The sequence below is a fragment of the Carcharhinus amblyrhynchos genome, chromosome 6 (assembly GCF_965287045.1).
Source record: "Carcharhinus amblyrhynchos chromosome 6, sCarAmb.v2.hapA, whole genome shotgun sequence".
NCBI classification, from domain to species: domain Eukaryota; kingdom Metazoa; phylum Chordata; class Chondrichthyes; order Carcharhiniformes; family Carcharhinidae; genus Carcharhinus; species Carcharhinus amblyrhynchos.
In genome coordinates, this window is record NC_137329.1 from 116104752 (window position 1) to 116124904 (window position 20153).

Below are 20153 nucleotides of genomic sequence, written 5' to 3' on the forward strand. Positions count from 1 at the left end.
TGAGTCCCACCCCGGTGGGATCTTCTCTATGAATGGTATGCTTTGTCTGAATAATATGCAAGAAACAGTACTTTTCAATGGACACTAATACATGTCACTAATAGTAAAGGCAAGTTCTGCTTTCTATATGGGAACATCGAGGAATCAGCCCAGCAACAAAACTGAAGGTCTACAGCGCTACGGCACTCACTACCCTCCTGTATGCCTGTGAAACATGGACTGTGTATCGAAGGCATGCACGACAGCTCGATCATTTCCACATGACTTGTCTTTGCAGAATATTACGCATCCGTTGGCAAGACAAAGTACCAGACACTGAAGTTCTCTCGAGAGCAAGTCTACCATCAGTCCACACACTGCTGATGAGAGTGCAGACCTGGTGGGCAGGTCATGTCATCCGTATGTTAGATGAGTGCATACCCAAGCAGCTCCTTTTTGGGGAACTCTCTGCTGGAAAATGCTCGCATGGAGGGCAGAAGAAACATTTCAAAGACACACTCAAGGCCTCCCTGAAGCAGCTTGACATTGACACGACCACCTGGGAAACGCTGGCACAAAACTGCCCTACCTGGTGCTGCCTCATCCACAAAGGCTGTCAAGCTCACGAAGCAAGGTGTGTTGCTGAAGCACAACTTAAGCGCGAGCTGTGCAAGTCCAGAGCCACCAGTGCAACAACTACAGTGTCGACACAAGTCTGTCCAATATGTGCCAGGACATTCCGTGCCCGAATTGGCCTGATCAGTCATCTTCAGACACACCACAACCAGCCTCAAAATGACTAATGGTGTCGATGACGATGGACAAACAACAATACATGTGACAATAATAAATCAAATCAAAATCAAATCAGGACTTGATGGCCAAGGAAGGTGTGTTCATAATGTGGCCATAAGATTGAGTATTGCAATGATGTAGTCCACCACAGTTGGATTTTCCAGACCCAGAACTTGCAACTTAATGTTGAGGAGCTTGTGGAGTCGGCAAAGATGGAAGTGGTTGACTTTCCACCAGCCTCCAAAACTATAATGACTGTTTGAGCTTGAAACTCGACATGTCCTCTCCGACTCTCACCAGCAGAATCACAAGAAATTGATTTGCGGGTGCAGCACGTAATTAAGAGGGCAAATGGAATTTTGTCCTTCATTGCTAGAGGGATGGAGTTTAAAAACAGCGAGATGATGTTGCAGCTGTATAAGGTGCTGGTGAGGCCACACCTGGAGTACTGTGTATAGTTTTGGTCTCCTTACTTGAGAAAGGATATACTGGCACTGGAGGGGGTGCAGAGGAGATTCACTAGGTTGATTGCAGAGTTCAGACGATTGCCTTATGAGGAGAGACTGAGTAGACTGGGGCTACACAGCGTTGGAATTCAAATGAATGAGGGAGATCTTATGGAAACATATAAGATTATGAAGGGAATAGATAAGATAGAAGCAGGGAGGCAGGTGAAACTAGAACTAGGGGGCATGTCCTCAAAATAAGGGGAAGCAGATTTAGGATTGAATTGAGTTTTTCACAAAGAGTTGTGAATCTGTGGAATTCCCTGCCAAGTGAAGCAGTTGAGGCTACCTCATTGAATGTTTTTAAGGCAAGAATAGAAAAGTTTTTGAACAGTAAAGGAATTAAGGGTTATGGTGAACAAGTGGGTAAGTGGAGCTGAGTCCGCAAAAAGATCAGCCATGATCTTATTGAGGAATTAAGGGTTATGGTGAGCGGGCAGATAAGTGGAGCTGAGTCCATGAAAAGATCAGCCATGATCTTACTGAATGGCGGAGCAGGCTCGAGGAGCCAGATGGCCTACTCCTGCTCCTAGTCCTTAGGTTCTAAGGTGAAAGCAACAATTGCATATTAGCACTATCAGTGCGTAAATATGACTTCAGAGCTTTCTCAGGCAAGTTAGAGGACATGTGCTGGCCAACTATAAAATCTACGAAAGTTAAGTGCCTGACTATTTAAGAACTTGGGCAGATGATCTTTAGAACACAGCTGTCTTTACCTGTCATTTGTAATCTTCGCCACACTTACAGTGATGAATATTTACGCTGGCAGGAACGTAAGGAATGGGTGCAGCAAATTAACATTTCACTCTCTCAAACTTCCACACAGAATTCTAGTTCAGCAATAACAGAGAGCTTTGCTACGCATTGAAGTGAAATACGCCGTAAAATCCCAGACTTAGCGGATCAAATCAGGACTCGCTACACTTGTCATGACACGCGCCGGAATGTTCCGCCTGTTCACGCCCCGCTGCCGCTGCGAGTGAGGATGGAGAGTTTGGCGCTCAGTCAAATCCCCAGTCACTGCAGCGGGACCAAGCAATCATGCAGCTGTGAAACAGCTGGAAAACTCCGGCTATGAAGCTGGAATTGATATGTCGCAAACTTTTTTGCTCTTTGTAAACATTGGTCGGGCCTGGTAGGATATGATGGTCCCATTGAAATAAACAACAGTCTAAGTGGCTGCTGTATCCACTGGGAAAGACGCTCCATAGCGAGTCTGTGCAACAGTTAGCACTGCTGCCTCACAGCACCGGGGACCTGAGTTCGATTCCCGGCTTGGGCCACTGTCTGTGCGGAGTCTGCACATTCTCCCCATGTCTGTGTGGGTTTCCTCCAGGTGCTCCGGTTTCCTCCCACGGTCCAAAGATGTGCGGGTTAGGTTGATTGGCCATGCAAAGAAATTGCCCCTTAGTGTCCGGGGATGTGTAGGTTGGAGGGATCAGTGGGTATAATATGTAGGGGTATGGGCCTGGGTGGGATTGTGTTCGGTGCAGACTCAATGGGCCGAAGGGCCTCTTTCTGCACTGCGGGTTCTATAGTTCTATGGTTGGGTCACTGTCTGTGTGGAGTCTGCACGTTCTCCCCGTGTCTGCGTGGATTTCCTCCCAATGCCCAAAGATATGCTGGTTAGGTTGACTGGCTGTGCTAAATTGCCCCTAAGTGTCAGGGGGATTAGTAGGGTGAATACGTGAAGTTATGCGGATGGGTGGGATGTTTGTCAGCGCGGGCTCGATGAGCTGAATGGTCTCCCTCTGCATTGTAGGGACTCTATGATCTAAGATTGCTGGTCTTGAATATTTAAAACAGAACACCAATAGAAGGGGGAGATAATACTGGTCCGAACTGGTTTTTCCTCTGGGAGACCAGTATTTGTTTTATGGTCCTTCCATTGAATATGGAGGATGTGGTGGGGGCATTGCTGATGAAATTTCAGTGGCTCTATTGTGTTGTTCCTATACAGTCCAAGCCTCACTGCACTGTAGGGGTGTGGTGACGACAACTACGCTTAGACTCAGACCTCTTTTTCCTTCCGGAGTTCCTTATCATCAAACACTCACTGTTATAATTAATAGAGAGCGGAGCTGGCACAGCTGATCCCAGTGTTGGATCTCCTCCTCATTGATGGCCTTTAGAGGGAGGTGGCTATCAAGTTGTGGGAAGTGCTCAATACATTCCAGAGTCTCTCCTTAAAAAGTTCATGATGTGGAGATGCCGGCATTGGACTGGGGTAAATACAGTAAGAAGTCTCGCTTTGGGCTTAGTTATTGCAACATCAAGAAAGGCCCTTTGTTGTGAGACTACTTACTGTGCCTACCCCAGCCCGAGGCCAGCATCTCCACATCTTCAAAGTTGTGGGGAGGCGATGCCGAGTGGCTTTATCACTAGACTATTAATCCAGAAACTAATGTTCTGGGGACCCGGGTTCGAATCCCACCTCAGCAGCTGGTGGAATTTGAATTCAATAAAAAAAAATCTGGAGTTAAGAATCCACTGATTACCATGAAACCATTGTCAATTGTTGGAAAAATCCATTAGGCTCACTAATGTCCTTTAGGGAAGGAAATCTGCCTATCTTACCTGGTCTGCTCTCCAGAGCCACGGCAATGTGGTTGACTGTCAACTGCCCTTGGGCAACTAGGGATGGGCAATAGATGCTGGCCCAGCCAGCAATGCCCATGTCCCACGATTGAATAAAAATAAGATATAGGAAGTGGATTATCTGATTGACTAGATGTGGGTTGATATGAGTTTTGTGTTGATAACATTCAAGACCAGCTGAGTCTCATGTATGTGGATTTGAAGAGAGTAGCTTGCAAGTCTGGTGTACATGTGCAAATGTTTGCAGGAGGTCAGTTTGCTCAGCTGGCTGGACGGCTGGTTTGTGATGCGGAGCGATGCCAACAGCGCAAGTTCAATTCCCATTCTGGCTGACGTTATCCATGAAGGCACCGACTTCTCAACCTTGTCCCTCGCCTGAGGTGTGGTGATCCTGAGGTTAAATCACCACCAGTCAGCTCTCCCCTCAAAGGGGGAGAGCAGCCAATGGTCATCTGGGATATTGGCAACATTATTTGACATAAACACATTCACACGCTTACGTACGAAGTACATGCCAGTACACTACTACAACATACAATACTGGGGCAGCACGATGGCACAGTGGTTAGCACTGCTACCTCAGCACCGGGTATCTGGGTTTGATTCCCGGCTTTGGTCACTGTCTGTGTGGAGTCTGCACGTTCTCCCCGCATCTGCGTGGGTTTCCCCCGGGTGCTCCGGTTTCCTCCCACAGTTCGAAAGACATGCATTGGCCGTGTTAAATTCTCCCACCGTGTACCCGAACAGGCGCCAGAGTGTGGCAACTAGGGGATTTTCACAGTAATGTCATTGCAATGTTAATGCAAGCCGACTTGTGACACTAATAAATAAACTTGAAACTTTTAAAACAAACTGCAAGTGATAATGCAAAACTGCCAGTGCACAGAGAAATGACGCCAGGCTCCCAAAGGTGCGGCAGTGATATTTATGACCTTGAAGCAACTTTATGCCACATCTCCGCATTACATTGGAGGTCAGGCTTATTGGTAAACGTTATCTTGGTTGCTTACAATGGAAGCTGTTTGCTATCCCTTAATCTAATTTCTCGTAATTAAATTTGGGCTTAGTTATTACAGCATCAAGCAAGGCCCTTTGTGTCAGCCAATCAAAAAAATGCTTACCTGCCAGGTAGATTTGATTGGCTAATGAATATACACCCCTTCCAGTTTGGTTTCTCCAGCCTTGAACACAAATGACTAATCCAGTGATGGCTTTCAAGATAGAATTATTGTAAGCTTACAAAACCGACTGGCGTGTATTGGGACAATTAAATCTAACACCCCTCAGGTGCTCAGAGACAGATCTGAACAGATTTATGGATAAAATAACAGCCTTTTTAGATTCTCAGCGATTGCGGCATTCTTTCTCACTCCGTTTATCTTTGCTGTGCGTGTAAAGATAAGACCATCCTTGTGTAATAAACCATTATCTAATCTTCGATCGCTTTATACCGCGCTTACAGACGGCCTTGATTAATAAAGGAATTACCTCTCTGCTGTACATCTGTCCCCAAATCTCCCGTCAAAAGCTACCACTGTGCATCCACCTTTGATCCCCTCCTGCTGTTACTTCTCCTGCTACTGTTTGATGCCTGTACGTCTTTATGGATTGTATTGAGACATTTGCTACATTGAGGCTCTGCATGACTGCGGGATAGTGGAGTGCAGCAAGCCAGAGTTCAGATGGGGTGGGATCAGTTGGTTCTCGTAGAAAAAAGTCAGACTTTTCCGATGATCAGACTTTCTTTACGCTGCATTATATCGAAACATAGAAGATAGGAGCAGGAGGAGGCCATTTGGCCCTTCGAGCCTGCCCTGCCATTCACCACGATCATGACTGATCATCCAACTCAGTAGCCTAATCCTGCTTTCTCCCCATAACCTATATTCCCATTCGTCCCAAGTGCTCGAGTAGAAACATATGATGTTTCGAGTTGCACTTTCATTTGTAAATTATCTTTTCATATTAGGCAGATTATGCACAGAGTAAAAAGCATAGGGAATGATAACCAGATATATTTAGTGTTACATTTAGGTGTTTGATAGTGTAATAATCTTACCAAGACCAGTCTTCCGTCACCAATCACTCTTTATTTACAAGTGTGTTTGGAATTCCATTCAATGGCTACAGAGTATGGCCCAGTCCCGACTCTGTCGCCTCCCGGCCTGAGTGGAGCCCGCTGACTTTGAACTGCCCACTCTTCGTTCCCTACTGGGTGAGCTTCCACTTCTTTCTGAATGTATCACAGCTTGGTATGGCTCTTGCTCTGACCAAGACTGCAAGGAACTATAAAGGGCTATGAACGAAGCCCAGTCCATCACGCAAACTAGCCACCCATCCATCAACTCCGTCTACACTTCCCGCTGCCTCGACAAAGCAGCCAGCATAATCAAGGATCCCACGCATCCCGGACATTCTCTCTTCCACCTTCTTTTATTGGGAAAAGTCTGAGGACACATACCAATCGACTCATAGCTTCTTCCCTATTGCCATCAGACTTTTGAATGGGCCTACCATGTGTTAAACAGGTCTTTCTCTATACTCTAGCCATGACTGTAACACTATATCCATGAGACTCATAAAGGTTTCCAACACGGAAACAGGCCCTTCGGCCCAACATGTCCATGCCACCCAGTTTTTAACCACTAAGCTAGTCCCAATTGCTACATTTGGCCATATCTCTCTATGCCCATCTTACCCATGTAACTGTCTAAGAGCTTTTTAAAACACACAATTATACCCGCCTCTACTACTGCCTCTGACAACTCATTTCAGACACTCACCACCCTCTGAAAATATTGCCCCTCTGGATCCTTTTGTATCTCTCCCCTCTCACCTTACACCTATGCCCTCCAGTTTTAGACTCCCCTACCTTTGGGAAAAAAATGTTGACTATCAAGCCTATCTATGTCCCTCGTTTTAGAGCTAGAATTTTACAATGCAACAGTTAAATTATTTAATTCAAAACTATTAAAAATCTGAATTACAGAAACATTGACTTATTCTGACTGGGGGATAGTGTGTAGAAGGACAACTGCTTTCCTTGATTTACATTGATAACCTGGAGCTGGATGTGCAAGGTCTTATTTCCAAATTTGGAGATGACGCAAGGCTTGGAAGTATTATGAACTGTGAGGAGGGTAATGATAGATTTCGAGATGTAGACAGGCTGTGGAATGGGCAGACACCTGGCAGATGATATTTAATGTGGAGAAGTGTGAAGTCATACTTTAAAGTTTATTTATTAGTCACAAGTAAGGTTTATATTAACACTGCAATGAAGTTACTGTTAAATTCCCCTAGTTATCACACTCCGGAACCTGTTCAGTTCAATGCACCTAGCCAGCCACGCCTTTCAGACTGTGGGAGAGAACCAGAACACCCAGAGGAAACCCACACGGACACAGGGAGAACGTGCAAACCCCACACAAACAGTGACCCAAGCCAGAAATTGAACCCAGGTCCCTGGTGCTGTGAGGCAGCAGTGCTAACCACTATGCCAACGTGCCACCCACATACATATTGGTTAGAAGAATAATGAAGTATAAGGGTAGGGAAATCATGTTGAAGCTATCTAAAACCTTTGTTAGGCTGCATTTGAAGTATTGCATGCAGTTCTGGTCACCACACTACCAGAAGGAGATGGGAGCTTTGGAGAGAGTGCAAAGAAGGTTCACCAGAATGTTGCTTGGTCTCAAGGGTGTTGACTCTGAGGAGAGGTTGAATAAACTATGATTGTTTTCACTGGAAAGACAGAGGCTGAGGGGAGACCTGATAGAGATCTCCAAAATTATAAGAGGCACAGACAGGGTAGATAGTTAGAGGCTTTTTCCAAGAGTGGAAATGTCAATTACAAGGGGGCAGTTGTTCAAGGTGAAAGGGGTAAAGTTTAAGGGAGATGTGCAGGGGAAGTTTTTAACGCAGAGAGTGGTGGGTACCTGGAATGCGCTGCCCGAGGAGATGGTGGATGCAGGCACATTAGCAACATTTAAGAGGCATCTGGATGGGTACATGAATAGGGAGGGAATAGAGGGATACGGACTGAGTAAGGGCAGAAGGTTTCTTTGTAATTTAGTTAGGGCATCATGATTGGCATGGGTTTGGAGGGCCGAAGGGCCTCTTCCTGTGCTGTTCTTTTCTTTGCTCTTTAAGAATGAGGTGAGGTGATGTAAATGGTACAATTCTAAAGGAATGCTGGAACAGAGGGACGTGGGAGGCATGTGCAAAAATTATTGAAGGCGGCAGGGCAGGTTTGCAAAAACAATTAATAAATTATGCTGAATCCTGCATTTTATAAACAGGGGCACAGAGTGCAACAGTAAAGTTATGACCCTTCATAAAACACCGGTTCAGTCTCAACAGGAAGGACGCAAAGGTTTTCGAAAGGGTACGGAAAAGATTTATGAGAATGATTCCGAGGGTGAGAGACTTCAGCTGTGTGGACGGATTGACGAAGCTGGAGCTGTTATTCTTGGAGAGGAGAGGATCGAAAGGAAATTTGTTGAATGTGTTCGAAATCATGATGGATCTGGGTCACGTAAATGGGGAGAATCGGTGGATGGGTACAAGTCTTAATGAGCTTAACGAAAGAACCAGAGGTGGTGTAAGGTAAAACTTCTGTATACGGCACGGTGGCACAGTGGTTAGCGCTGCTGTCTCACAGTGCTAGGGACCTGGGTTCAATTCCCAGCTTGAGTCACTGTCTCTGTGGTGTTTGCACGTTCTCCCTATGTCTGCGTAGATTTCCTCTCAGTACTCTGGTTTCCCCCCACAGTCCGAAAGACAGGCTGGTTAGGCGCATTGGCCATGCTAGACTCTCCCTCAGTGCACCCGAACAGTTGGCAGAATTTGGCGACTAGAGGATTTTCACAGTAACTTCAGTTAATGTAAGCCTACTTGTGACACAAATAAATAAACTTAAATGGTTGAATCTGGTATGCACTGCTTGAGCGTGTGGTTGAGGCAGATTCAGTTGTGATTTCCAAAGGAAACCAGCTAATTATCCGGGGACACCGTGGCATAGTGGCATTGTCATTGAACTCAGTAATCCAGGGACCCAGGGTAATGCTCTGGGGACCCAGGTTCAGATCCCACCATAGCAGATGGTGAAATCTGAATGCAATAATAAACCTAAAGTTAAATGTCGAATGACGACCATGACAATTGTCAATAGTGATTATTTCAGCAAAGCCTTTGACAAAGTCCCACATGGGAGATTTATTAAGAAGGCACATGGGATATAGGGTGATCTGACAAGGTGGATTTATAACTGGCTTAGCGGCAGGAGACAGAGGGTGGTGACAGAGGGCTGCTTTAGTGACTGGAGGCCAGTGACCAGGGTGTACCACAAGGATCTGTGCTGGAGTCTCTTATTGTTCACCATTAATATAAATGACATAGATGACTATTTGGGGGGGTAGGATTAGTAAGTTTGCCGATGACACAAAGATTAACAGTGAGGTTGAGTGTCTTGGGTTACAGGAAGATATAGATGAGATGATCAAATGGGCGGATCAATGGCAGATGGAGTTTAACCCTGAAAAATGTGAGTGATGCACTTTGGAAGGAGTAATTTGACAAAGAACTATCCTATGGAAGGCCTGACACTGGGAAGTTCCGAAGAACAAATGGTCCTTGACATGTCTGTCCATAGATCTCTGGAAGCGGAAGGGCAGGTTAATAGAATGGTGAAAAAAACATTTGGCACACTGGCCTTCATCAGTTGGGGTATAGATTACAGAAGCAGAGAGGTCATGATGTTCCCATGGGTGGAGGGGTACAAACCTTAATGTGCTTAACAAAAGAATCAGAGGTGATGTAAGGTAAAACTTCTCTATGCAGCATGACAGCAGAACTTGTGTGAGGCCACAGCTGGAGTACTGTGTACAGTTCTGGTCACCACATTAATGGAAGGATGTGAACGCACTGGAGGGGATGCAGAGGAGATTTACCTGGGATGGAACATTTAAGTAATGAAGAGAGGTTGGATAGGCTTGAGTTGTTGAAGACTGAGGGGGTGACCTGATTGAGGTGTTCAAAGTTATGAGGGGCATGGACAGGGTGGATAGGTAGCAGCTGATGGTCAGGTACAAGTGAGGGGTGGGTGGTTTAGAGGGGATTTGAGGGAAGACTTTTTTACCCAGAGGGTGGTGACGGTCTGGAATGCACTGCCTGAGAGGGTGGTGGAGGGAGGATGCCTCACATCCTTTAAAACGCACTTGGATGAGTATTTGGCACGCCATAACGTTCATGGCTATGGGCCAAGTGCTGGCATGTGAGATTAGGTGGACAGATCAGGGCATTTCATGCATCGGTGCAGACTCGATGGGCTGAAGGGCCTCTTCTGCGCTGTAGTATTTCTGATAAAAATTCATCTGATTCACTAATGTCCTTTAGGAAATTTGTTTGTCCTTACCTGGTCTGACTCCAGAGCCACAGCAATCTGGTTTACTCTTAACAACCCAGCAAGCCACTCATTTGTATCAAGCTGCTGTGAAGTCGACGAAACCAGATGGATCATCTGGCATTGCTCGAAGTACTGGAAATGGTGATGGCAAACCCAGTGCTGTTGACTTTGTCACGTTCTTCTTTCTAACAACTGGGGACTTGTCCCAAAATTGGGGAAGCTGTCTCACATGCTAGTCAAAGCAACCTGAAATCACGACCGTGTCTAGAAACGACCATTACCATTCCTGGATATGTCTGTCTCACTGGCAGGACAGTCACAGCAAAGGTGGATGCATTTGTCCATGACAGTATTGGTAGGTGTGACCATCGCACAGTCCAGTTCAGCTTCTGGTCAGTGGTAACTCCCAGAATGTTGATAGTAGAGGATTGAGTGATGGTATTGCCATTGAATATCATGGGACGATGGTTAGGTTCTCTCTTGTCGGAGGCGGTCATTGCCTGACACTTGTGTGGCGTGTATGTTACTTGTCAGCAGCAGGGACTCCCAATAACCACCACCATCTTCCTTTGTGCCAGGTATGACTCCAATCAGCGGAGAGCTTTCCCCCCAATTCCCATTGATTCCAGTTTTGCCAGGACTCCTTAATGCCCCAGTCGGTCAAATGCTGCCTTGATGTCAAGGGCAGTCACTCTCACCTCACCTCTGACATTCAGCCCTTTTGCCCATGTTTGAAACAAGGCTGTAATGCGGGCAGGAGCTGAGCGAGCCTGACAGAACCCAAACTGAGCGTGCATGAGCAGGTTATTGGTAAGCAAGTGCCGCTTGATTGCATTGTTGATGACCTCTTCCGTCACTTTACTGGTGATTAAGAGTAGACAGATGGGGCAGTAATTGACTGGGTTGGATTTGTTCTGCTTTTTGTGTACTGGACACTCCTGGGCAATTTTCTACATTGCTGAGTGAGTGCCAGCGTTTTAGCTGTACTGAAGCAGCTTGGCCAGGAACGCAGCAAGTTCCGGAGAACAAGTCTTCAGCATTATTGTGGGAATACTGTCAAGGCCCAGAGCTTTGGCTGAAGACTGGCATCTGTGAATCCAGAGACATACGGATGAGGATTGTCCACTTGGCACTTCTGACTGAAGATTGGAGCAAATGCCTCACATTGACTTTTGCAGTGATGTGCTGGGCTCCTCCATCAATGAGGGTGGGGATATTTATGGAGCTTCCTCCTCCAGTGAATTGTTTAATTGTGCATTGCCATTCACAGCTGGATGTGGCAGGACTGCAGATTTGACCAGTTGCTATGGAATCGCTTAGCTCTGTCTATCACTTATACCACCCGCATTTAGCAGGGTGGGAGTGCCACACAACATGATGGAGCGTTTCCTCAATGTAAAGATGGGACTTGTCTTCACGGGACTGTGTGGTGCCCACACAGTTACGGACAAATACATCCCCCCTGACGATGTATCCTGTGCCACCACATAGAACCATAGAATTCCCACAGTGCAGAAAGAGGCCATTCGGCCCATTAAGCCTGCACCGACAACACTCCCACTCAGACCCTATCTCTGTAACCCCACATATTTATCCTGCTAATCTCTCTGACACTAAGGGGCAATTTAGCATGGCCAATCCACCTAACCCGCACATCTTTGGACTGTGGGAGGAAACCGAAACCCAGGTAGACACGGGGAGAATGTGCAGACTGCACAGTCACCCAAGCCGGGAATCGTCCCTGGGGCTGTCAGGCAGCAGTGCTCACCCCTGTGCCACTGTGGCACCACATCTTCATCTGCCCTGGTGGTGGGAGAGGACATATCCAAGGATGGTGATGGTGGACTCTGGGATGTTATCTGTTAGATATGATTCCGTGGGCATGACTGTGTCAGGCTGTTGCTTGACCAGTCTGCGAGACAGCTCTCCCAACTTGGCAGCAGCATGTTAGTAAGGAGGATTTTGCAGGGTCAACAGGGCTGGGTTTGCCATTCTCTAGTTGAGGCCAGGTGGTTGATCTGGTTCAATTCCTCCTTATTGATTCTGTAGCGGTTTAATACAAGTGAGTGGCTTGCTAGGCCACTTCAGAGAGAAGTTAAGGATCAACCACATTGCTGTGGGTCTGGAGTCACATGTAGGCCAGAACAAGCAAGAATGGCAGCTTTCCTTCCCTGAAGAACAAAATTAAACTAGATAAGTTTTGATGACAATGGTTTCATGGCCGTCATTAGACTCTTAATTCCAGATTTTTTATTGAATTCAAATTCCCCTATCTTCCCTGATGGGATTTGAACATGGGTCCCCAGAGCTTTACACTGGATTACTAGTTCAGGGAGTTGTAAATTCTGTATTTTCTTACTGTTAGAGAGCTGTACAAAAGGGTTACCACTACTGTTCATGGAATAATAGAATCTATGGCATAGAGACAGGCACTTCAGCCCAAATTAACCCACGCTGACCAAAAAGCCCGTCTAAGCTAACCCCATTTGCCTGCATTTGGCCCATATCCCTCTAAACCTTTCCTATCCATGTATCTGTCTAAATGCCTTTTAAATGTTGTCAATGTCCCTGCCTCAACCACTTCCTCCAGCAGCTCATTCCACATTCATACCTCCCTCTGTGTAAACAAAAAAGTCGCTCCTCAGGTTCCCATTAATTCTTTCCCCTCTTAACTTAAGCCTATGCCCTCTCGTTCTCGCTTCCCCCGTTGCTGCTGCACATTAGCTCAGACATTCAGCAGCATGAGGTCTGGGACCCTGGGCTCAGTCTTCCCTCCACCACCTCGTCACCTCCCCAGGTTCTAGATTCACAGCCACACTGCCAGCTCTGGACATTGTAGTCCATTCTTACCAGCTGGCCTGAACTCGAACTCCAGGACCTTGTGGCCAGACTTGCTCTTGTGACCCGTATAATAACGTAGGTAAAAATGATTCAACACAGTCCCTGCACTGGTCGCCACTGAGTCACAAGCAACTCAGAAGCCCGTGGTTGCAAGAGGATTTCTCTCTAATTGTTGCCCTCAATGAGCCAAATCCGCTGGAATGTGAGAAATAAGTAGATTCAACGCAGGGACTAACTGAGGTCGGTCCCTCAGCACAGTGTCCTAGGCCCAACAATCTTCAGCTGCTTCGTCAATGACCTTCCCTCCGTCGTAAGATCAGAAGTGGGGATGTTCGCTGATGATTGCATGATGTTCAGCACCATTTACAACTCCTCAGATAATGAAACAGTCCATGTTCAAATGCAACAAGATCTGGACAATATCCAGGCTTGGGCTGACAAGTGGGAAGTAACATTCGTGTATCACAAGTGCCAGGCAATGACCATCCCCAATAAAAGACACTTCAACTACCAGTCCTTGACATTCAAGGATATAACCATCACCGAATCCCCTACTGTTAATATCCTTGGGGGTCACCATTGACCAGAAACTCAACTGGACTCACCACATAAACAGAATGGCTACAAGAGCAGGTCAGAGGCTAGGAATACTGCCGCGACTAACTCATCTCCTGACTCCCCAAAGCTTATTCACCATCTACAAGGCACAAGTCAGGAGTATGATAGAATATTCTCCATTTGCCTGGATGGATGTAGCTCCAACAACACTCAAGAAGCTTGACACCATCCAGGGCAAAGCAGCCAACTTGAGTGGCATCACATTTACAAACATTCAATCCCTCCACCACTGACGCTCAGCAGCAGCAGTGTGTACTATCTACAAGATGCACTGTAGCAACTCACCACAGATCCTTAGACAGCTCCTTCCAAACCCACGGTCACTTCCAGCTAGAAGGACAAGGGCAGCAGATAAATGGGAACACCACCACCTGCAAGTTCCCCTCCATAGCCAGTCACCATCCTGACTTGGAAATATATCTCCATTCCTTCGTGGTCGCTGGGTCAAAATCCTGGAATTCCCTCCCTAACGGCGTAGTGGGGTCAACCCACAGCACGTGAACTACAAGAAGGCAGCTTACCACCACTTTCTCAAGGGCAACCAGGGATGGACAATAAATGCTGGCTAGTCGGCTGAGCCTGTGTCCCACGAATGAATGAAAAAAACTTCAAGTGAGGCTCTGATGAATGGCCAATCAGTCGAGAAGAATTTACCATTCAGCTTTTGAATAGGAAGTGCTGGGGGTGAAATAGGAAGCATTTGAAGTGAGCTTTGTCTGGAGCCAGAGTTACATAGAACATAGAACATAGAACATTACAGCGCAGAACAGGCCCTTCGGCCCACGATGTTGCGCCGACCAGTTACAAAACAATGACCCACTAACCTAAACCAATCCCTTCTCGTCCATAAACCTATCCACGGATCTCTTAAACGCCCCCAAACTAGGCGCATTTACAACTGCAGCAGGCAGGGCATTCCAATCCCTCACCACCCTCTGGGTAAAGAACCTACCCCTGACATCCGTCCTATAACTACCACCCCTTAATTTAATTTACAGTTACAGAAAAGCCAATCAAATTTTCCAAGTCACAAATCTTTGGGACTGTTGTCATGTTAATTTCAGAATTCACAGCTGACCTTCAGAGGTTTATGTCAATAATTTTGAGTTAATTAATATCACAGTGCTTACATTAACACTGCAATGAAGTTACTGTGAAAATCCCTGAGTCGCCACACTCCGTGCCTGTTTGGGTACACCAAGGGAGAATTTTGCATGGCCAATACATCTACCCAGCATGTCTTTTGGACCGTGGGAAGAAACCAGAGCACCCGGAGGAAATCCACACAGAGACGGGGAGAACATGCAGATGATGCACAGGCAGTGACCCAAGCTGGGAATCGTACCTAGGCCCCTGGCGCTGTGAGGCAGCAGTAGTAACCATTGTGTCACCATGCCACCCCTGCAATACATCTTTTGTGAGTGATTTCACTTCCATAGCAACATATTTTACTGTTGTCAGCAGAGAGAGAGGATGGATTTGGTGCGGGGAGCATTATGGTCCCTGTGAATCATGTGGGTGACAGGAGTAGCCAGCAATGTCTTTAATAGGAGGTGTCGGAGTGGCCCTGCAGTCTACCTGGTCAACATGAAACCTCTGAGTAAGATGACACAAGGGGCTAGAGGTTTTGCTACCGTTTCAACCTTAGCTGGAGCTTATCAGGAATACTTTATGTGGTGTTCCTCAGGGATCAGTGCTGGGACCTTTGCTACTTGCAATATATATAAATGATTTGGAGGAAAATGTAACTGGATTGATTAGTAAGTTTCCAGACAACACAAAGGTTGGTGGATTTGCGGATAGCGATGAGGACCATCAGAGGATACAGCAGGATATAGATCAGTTGGCGAGTTAGGCGGAGAGCTGGCAGATGGAAGTTAATCCGGACAAATATGAGGTAATGCATTTTGGAAGGTCTAATACAAATAGGAAATATACAGTAGATGGCAGAACCCTTAGGAGTATTGATAGGCAAAGGGTGTACAGGTACACAGGTCACTGAAAATGGCAATGCAGGTGGAGAAGATAGTCAAGAAGGCATACAGCATGCTTGCCTTCATCAGCTGGGGTACTGAGTTTAAAAATTGGCAAGTCATGTTGCAGCTTTATAGAACCTTAGTTAGGCTGCACTTGGGATATGGTGTTCAATTCTGAATGCCACACTACCAGAAGAATGTGGAGGCTTTGGAGAGGATACAGAAATGACTTACCAGGATGTTGCCTAGTATGGAGGGCATTAGCTATGAGGAGAGGTTGGAGAAACTTGGTTTGTTCTCACTGGAGCGACGGAAGTTGAGGGGAGACCGGATAGAAGTCTACAAGATTATGAGGGGCATGGGCAGAGTGGATAGCCAGAAGCTTTTTCCCAGGGTGGAAGAGTCAATTACGAGGGGGTACAGGTTTAAGGTGTGAGGGGCGAGGTTTAAAGGAGATGTACGAGGCAGATTTTTTTACACAGAGAGTAGTGGGTGCCTGAAACTCGTTGCCGGGGGAAGTAGTGGAAGCGGATACGGTGATGACTTTTAAGAGGCGTCTTGACAAGTACATGAATAGGATGGGAATAGAGGGATATGGTCCCCGGAAGGGTAGGAGGTTTTAGTTAAGTCAGGCATCATGGCTGGTGCAGGCTTGGAGGGCCGAAGGGCCTGTTCCTGTGCTGTAATTTTCTTTGTTCTTTGTACTGTGACTAGTTCTGGAATGCACATCCAGCAATGTATATATTGGTCTTACCAGAATGATACCTGAAGTTTATTTATTAGTGTCACAAGTAGGCTTACATCAACACTCAATGAAGTTATGGTGAAAATTCCCTAGTCGCCACACTCTGGTGCCTGTCCATGTACACTGAGGGAAAATTTAGCACAATCAATGCATCTAACCAGCACATCTTTCGGACTGTGGGAGGAAACCGGAGCACCCAGAGGAAACCCACGTGGACGTGCAGACTCCACACAGAAAATAACCCAAGCTGGAAACTGAACCAGGTCCCTGGCGCTGTGAGACAGCAGTGCTAACCACTGTGCTGCCCCCACTGAGTCAAGCAATGTCAGTTTGTCAGGTCTGCAAGTCCCAAGGTGAATCCTAACTCCTGTAGGACTGGCGGTGAAACAAGTCACAGCGAGACCTTGAAACATTACTGAGAAAGGTGACCTCTAGCAGGGCTGGAGACCATTTGGCAAGATGTAGGCTTGTTAATGAGCGTGGGCAGACAGCTGGTGACTGTGGAATATTCATAAGTTGCGTATGTGTGTGTGTATGTGCGGGCTAATGAGTTCAACCAGAGCGATATTGATTGGAGCCTTTGGAAATGAATGCGGTATTGCATTAAAACAATGTGTTTTCTTTCCTCTTTACCTCTCCAGCTGACCTTGCTGCCTGAGTTACGGTCCTGTTCTACTGGATATTTGGTCATGATTTATATTGAAACTCCAGTGCTTCTCACTTGGCTACATTCCCTCATTTAACTTTGAAGCGAAAATCGCACACGTCTATAGACCTCATCTCCAGCTTTGCTGTTCTAATTTACCTGGAATTAAAAGGGAGAGATTAAATTGTTTGCCCAAAGCTCTGATTAATACAGGGGCTGGTTTAAATTGGCTGGCACTGCAGGTTTGCGCCCTGTCTCTGTTCCATCTCCTAAAGTTGTGGCCATATTTTCATTTGCAGCCACGATTTCCTGAATGGGCCAAGTTGTTGCGAATGTAATTACTTCAGTGATTTAAGCCATGGCATGTGCAGCGAGATAATCTCTTTGACTGACGTTATATATCTCCTCCTACTCTGTGTGTTTATATTAACCTATGCCAAGCAGCAAATACCAGTCTGCTTTTCCTGGTGTTATTCTTACAGTCCCTGCATTTAAACAGCTTCAGATCAGGTATACTGTCTGCAACACTTCAGTAGCAAGTTACTTGTGAAAAGGCAACCTACAGGAAGCCTCTTGGATATTAGAAGTCCACATACAGGTTGGACTTGCAGACAAGTTAAATGTGATTTAGTCTGGCATTTTCTTTGAGTTACAACTCTGTAAAGTGACTTTTCTTTGCTCCTTCCAGCTAGCTGAGAACGAGAAAAGCTCCAAGATGCCACCACCACCGCCAACCCAGGAACATGTCCCCCCAGATGGAGGCTGGGGATGGGCAGTGGTCGTTGGCGCGTTTATTTCGATCGGATTTTCTTATGCATTTCCCAAAGCCATCACCGTGTTCTTTAAGGAGATTCAGGAAGTCTTTGACACCTCTTACAGCCAGATTGCATGGATCTCTTCAACGACACTGGCTGTTATGTATGCTGGAGGTAGGTTGAGAAACCCTCTACTGCCCTGAATGTTGCAACCAGCGTAAACCAGTTGATTGTAGCGTGAAGGAGAAAATGACTGATATAAATTTGCTGAAACAAAATACACACACCATGCTCTGAACTTGGAGGGAAGGAAGGACACTCAAAAACAACAACTTGCATTTATTTAGTGCCTTTGATATTCAGAGACAGAAAAAATACTGTGTGTTTGAGCAAAAATATGTCAGTTCTAATGTTCACATTTGATGTGTATACAATACACAAATGTTTTACTGCTCCCGTGAGTGGGAAGCAAGGAGGGCAGGGGAACATAATTGAGAGGAAGGCCAGCTTCCCGCTGGCAAGAGGTTTGAAGGTGGGTCAGGAAGCACGTCTGTATGCACCTGTACGTCATGTACCTTCATCAAAGGCCTGTTTGTAGAATTAGGTTCCCTTTCTCAGTTGTTATTGGCAAGTGAGCAGCATGTACTTTCAGATTTTAGACTGTGTATACATGGTTTGATTTGATTTATTATTGTCACATGTATTGGGATACAGAGAAAAGTATTGTTTCTTGCGCTCGGCACAGACAAAACATACCGTTCATAGAGTACATAGGAAAAGAGAGGGTTCATAACATAGTGTTACAGTCATGACTAAGTTGTAGAGAAAGATCGGCTTAATGCGAGGTAGGTCCATTCGAAAACCTGATGGCAGCAGGGAAGAAGCTGGTCTTTAGTCAGTTGGTACGTGACCTCAGACTTCTGTATCTTTTTCCTGATGGAAGAAGGTGAAGAGAGAATGACCCTGTTGCGTGGGGTTTTTTTTTATCTTTTGTGGGACACGGGCATCGTTGGCTGGCCAGCATTTATTGCCCATCCCTAGTTGCCCTTGGAGGGGCAGTTGAGAGTCAACCACATTGCTGTTGGTCTGGAGTCACGTGTAGGCCAGACCAAGTAAGGACGACAGATTTCCTTCCCTAAAGGACATTAGTGAACCAGTTGGGTTTTTCCCACAATTGATAATGGTCCCATGGTCATCAGTCGATTCATAATTCCAGATTTTTTACATTCAATTCAAATTCCATCTTCTATTGTGGCGGGATTAGAACCTGGGCTTCCAGAACATGAGCTGAGATTCTAGATTAATAGACTAGCGATAATACCACGAGGCCATCGCCTCCCCTTAAATTGACTATGTTGGCTGTATTTCTGAGGCAGCGGGAAATCAGTGCTGATGAATGGGAGGCTGGTTTGCATTGTGGGCTGGGCTTCATTCACAACCCTTTGTAGTTTCTTGTGGGGTCTCGGTCAGAACAGGAGACTTACCACACTGTGATACGCCTAAAAAGGATGCTCTCTATGGTGCATCTGTAAAAATTGGTGAGAGTTGTAGTGGATGTGCTGAATTTAATGTGCCACAGTTAAGGTAGTCAACTTGCTGGAGGTGGAGTTGAGAAGCCAGTGTTTTGTTTTCCACTTTGGGTAGCATTGTTCAATGAGGCAGAGATTGGGTGATTGGCAGTTCTAAGAGATACAGAGTGCAGGGAGTTTGGCTGAGAGAGGGAGGATGTCTGGGGGATTACTGCGGGTTGAAATGAGGGCATTGCGCAATGGACAAGAAGATGGGCACAACCTCAGGCTAAAGGAACGATCCTTTAAAACAGAGATGAGAAGCCAGAGGTTGGTGAATCTGTGTAAATCCTTTCCGCAGAAGGCAAAGCTCATTGAGTGTCTTTAAGACAAAGATGAATAGGTTCTAGATTAATAATGGGATCAGGGATTATGGGGATGAGAAAAATACCAACCATGATTGAATGATGGAGCAGACTCGATGGGCCGATGGCCTAATTCTGCTTCTATGTCTTATGGTCTCACAGGGGTTATGGGATGCGGTAGGGTGGCTGGTCCAGGGTCATGATTGGGCAGCAGATGGTCTCGCTGGGCATGTCACGGAAACAGGCAAAAAGGGAAATAGATAATGTGAGGGGTCAGGGTTGGCATGGGGATGGTTTGGACTCAGAGGGGAGAGATGGCATGTGGAGGGTGAAGCTTAGAAGCTCGAGGGTAACATAACAGCGGTGAGAGGAATGGTTATGTTGGGTGGATCAAGGGTGACGGAGGAGTGGATGT

General features: G+C 46.2%; 1 protein-coding gene across 8 annotated transcripts in view; it reads left to right on the forward strand.

Annotated features, from left to right (window-relative positions):
* Nucleotides 1–20153, forward strand: part of LOC145344245 (monocarboxylate transporter 2-like) — a 208563-nt gene that overhangs the window by 105615 nt on the left and 82795 nt on the right. For 6 of the 8 annotated variants that reach the window (XM_080191268.1, XM_080191273.1, XM_080191267.1 and 3 more), the window contains one exon: nt 17799–18039. In XM_080191268.1, the coding sequence (XP_080047394.1) occupies nt 17826–18039 (214 nt within the window). In that variant the 5' untranslated portion in view covers nt 17799–17825. Of the gene's footprint in view, nt 1–17553; nt 17709–17798; nt 18040–20153 lie in introns of those variants that run through there. The other 2 variants (XM_080191271.1, XM_080191269.1) reach the window with 2 other exon arrangements.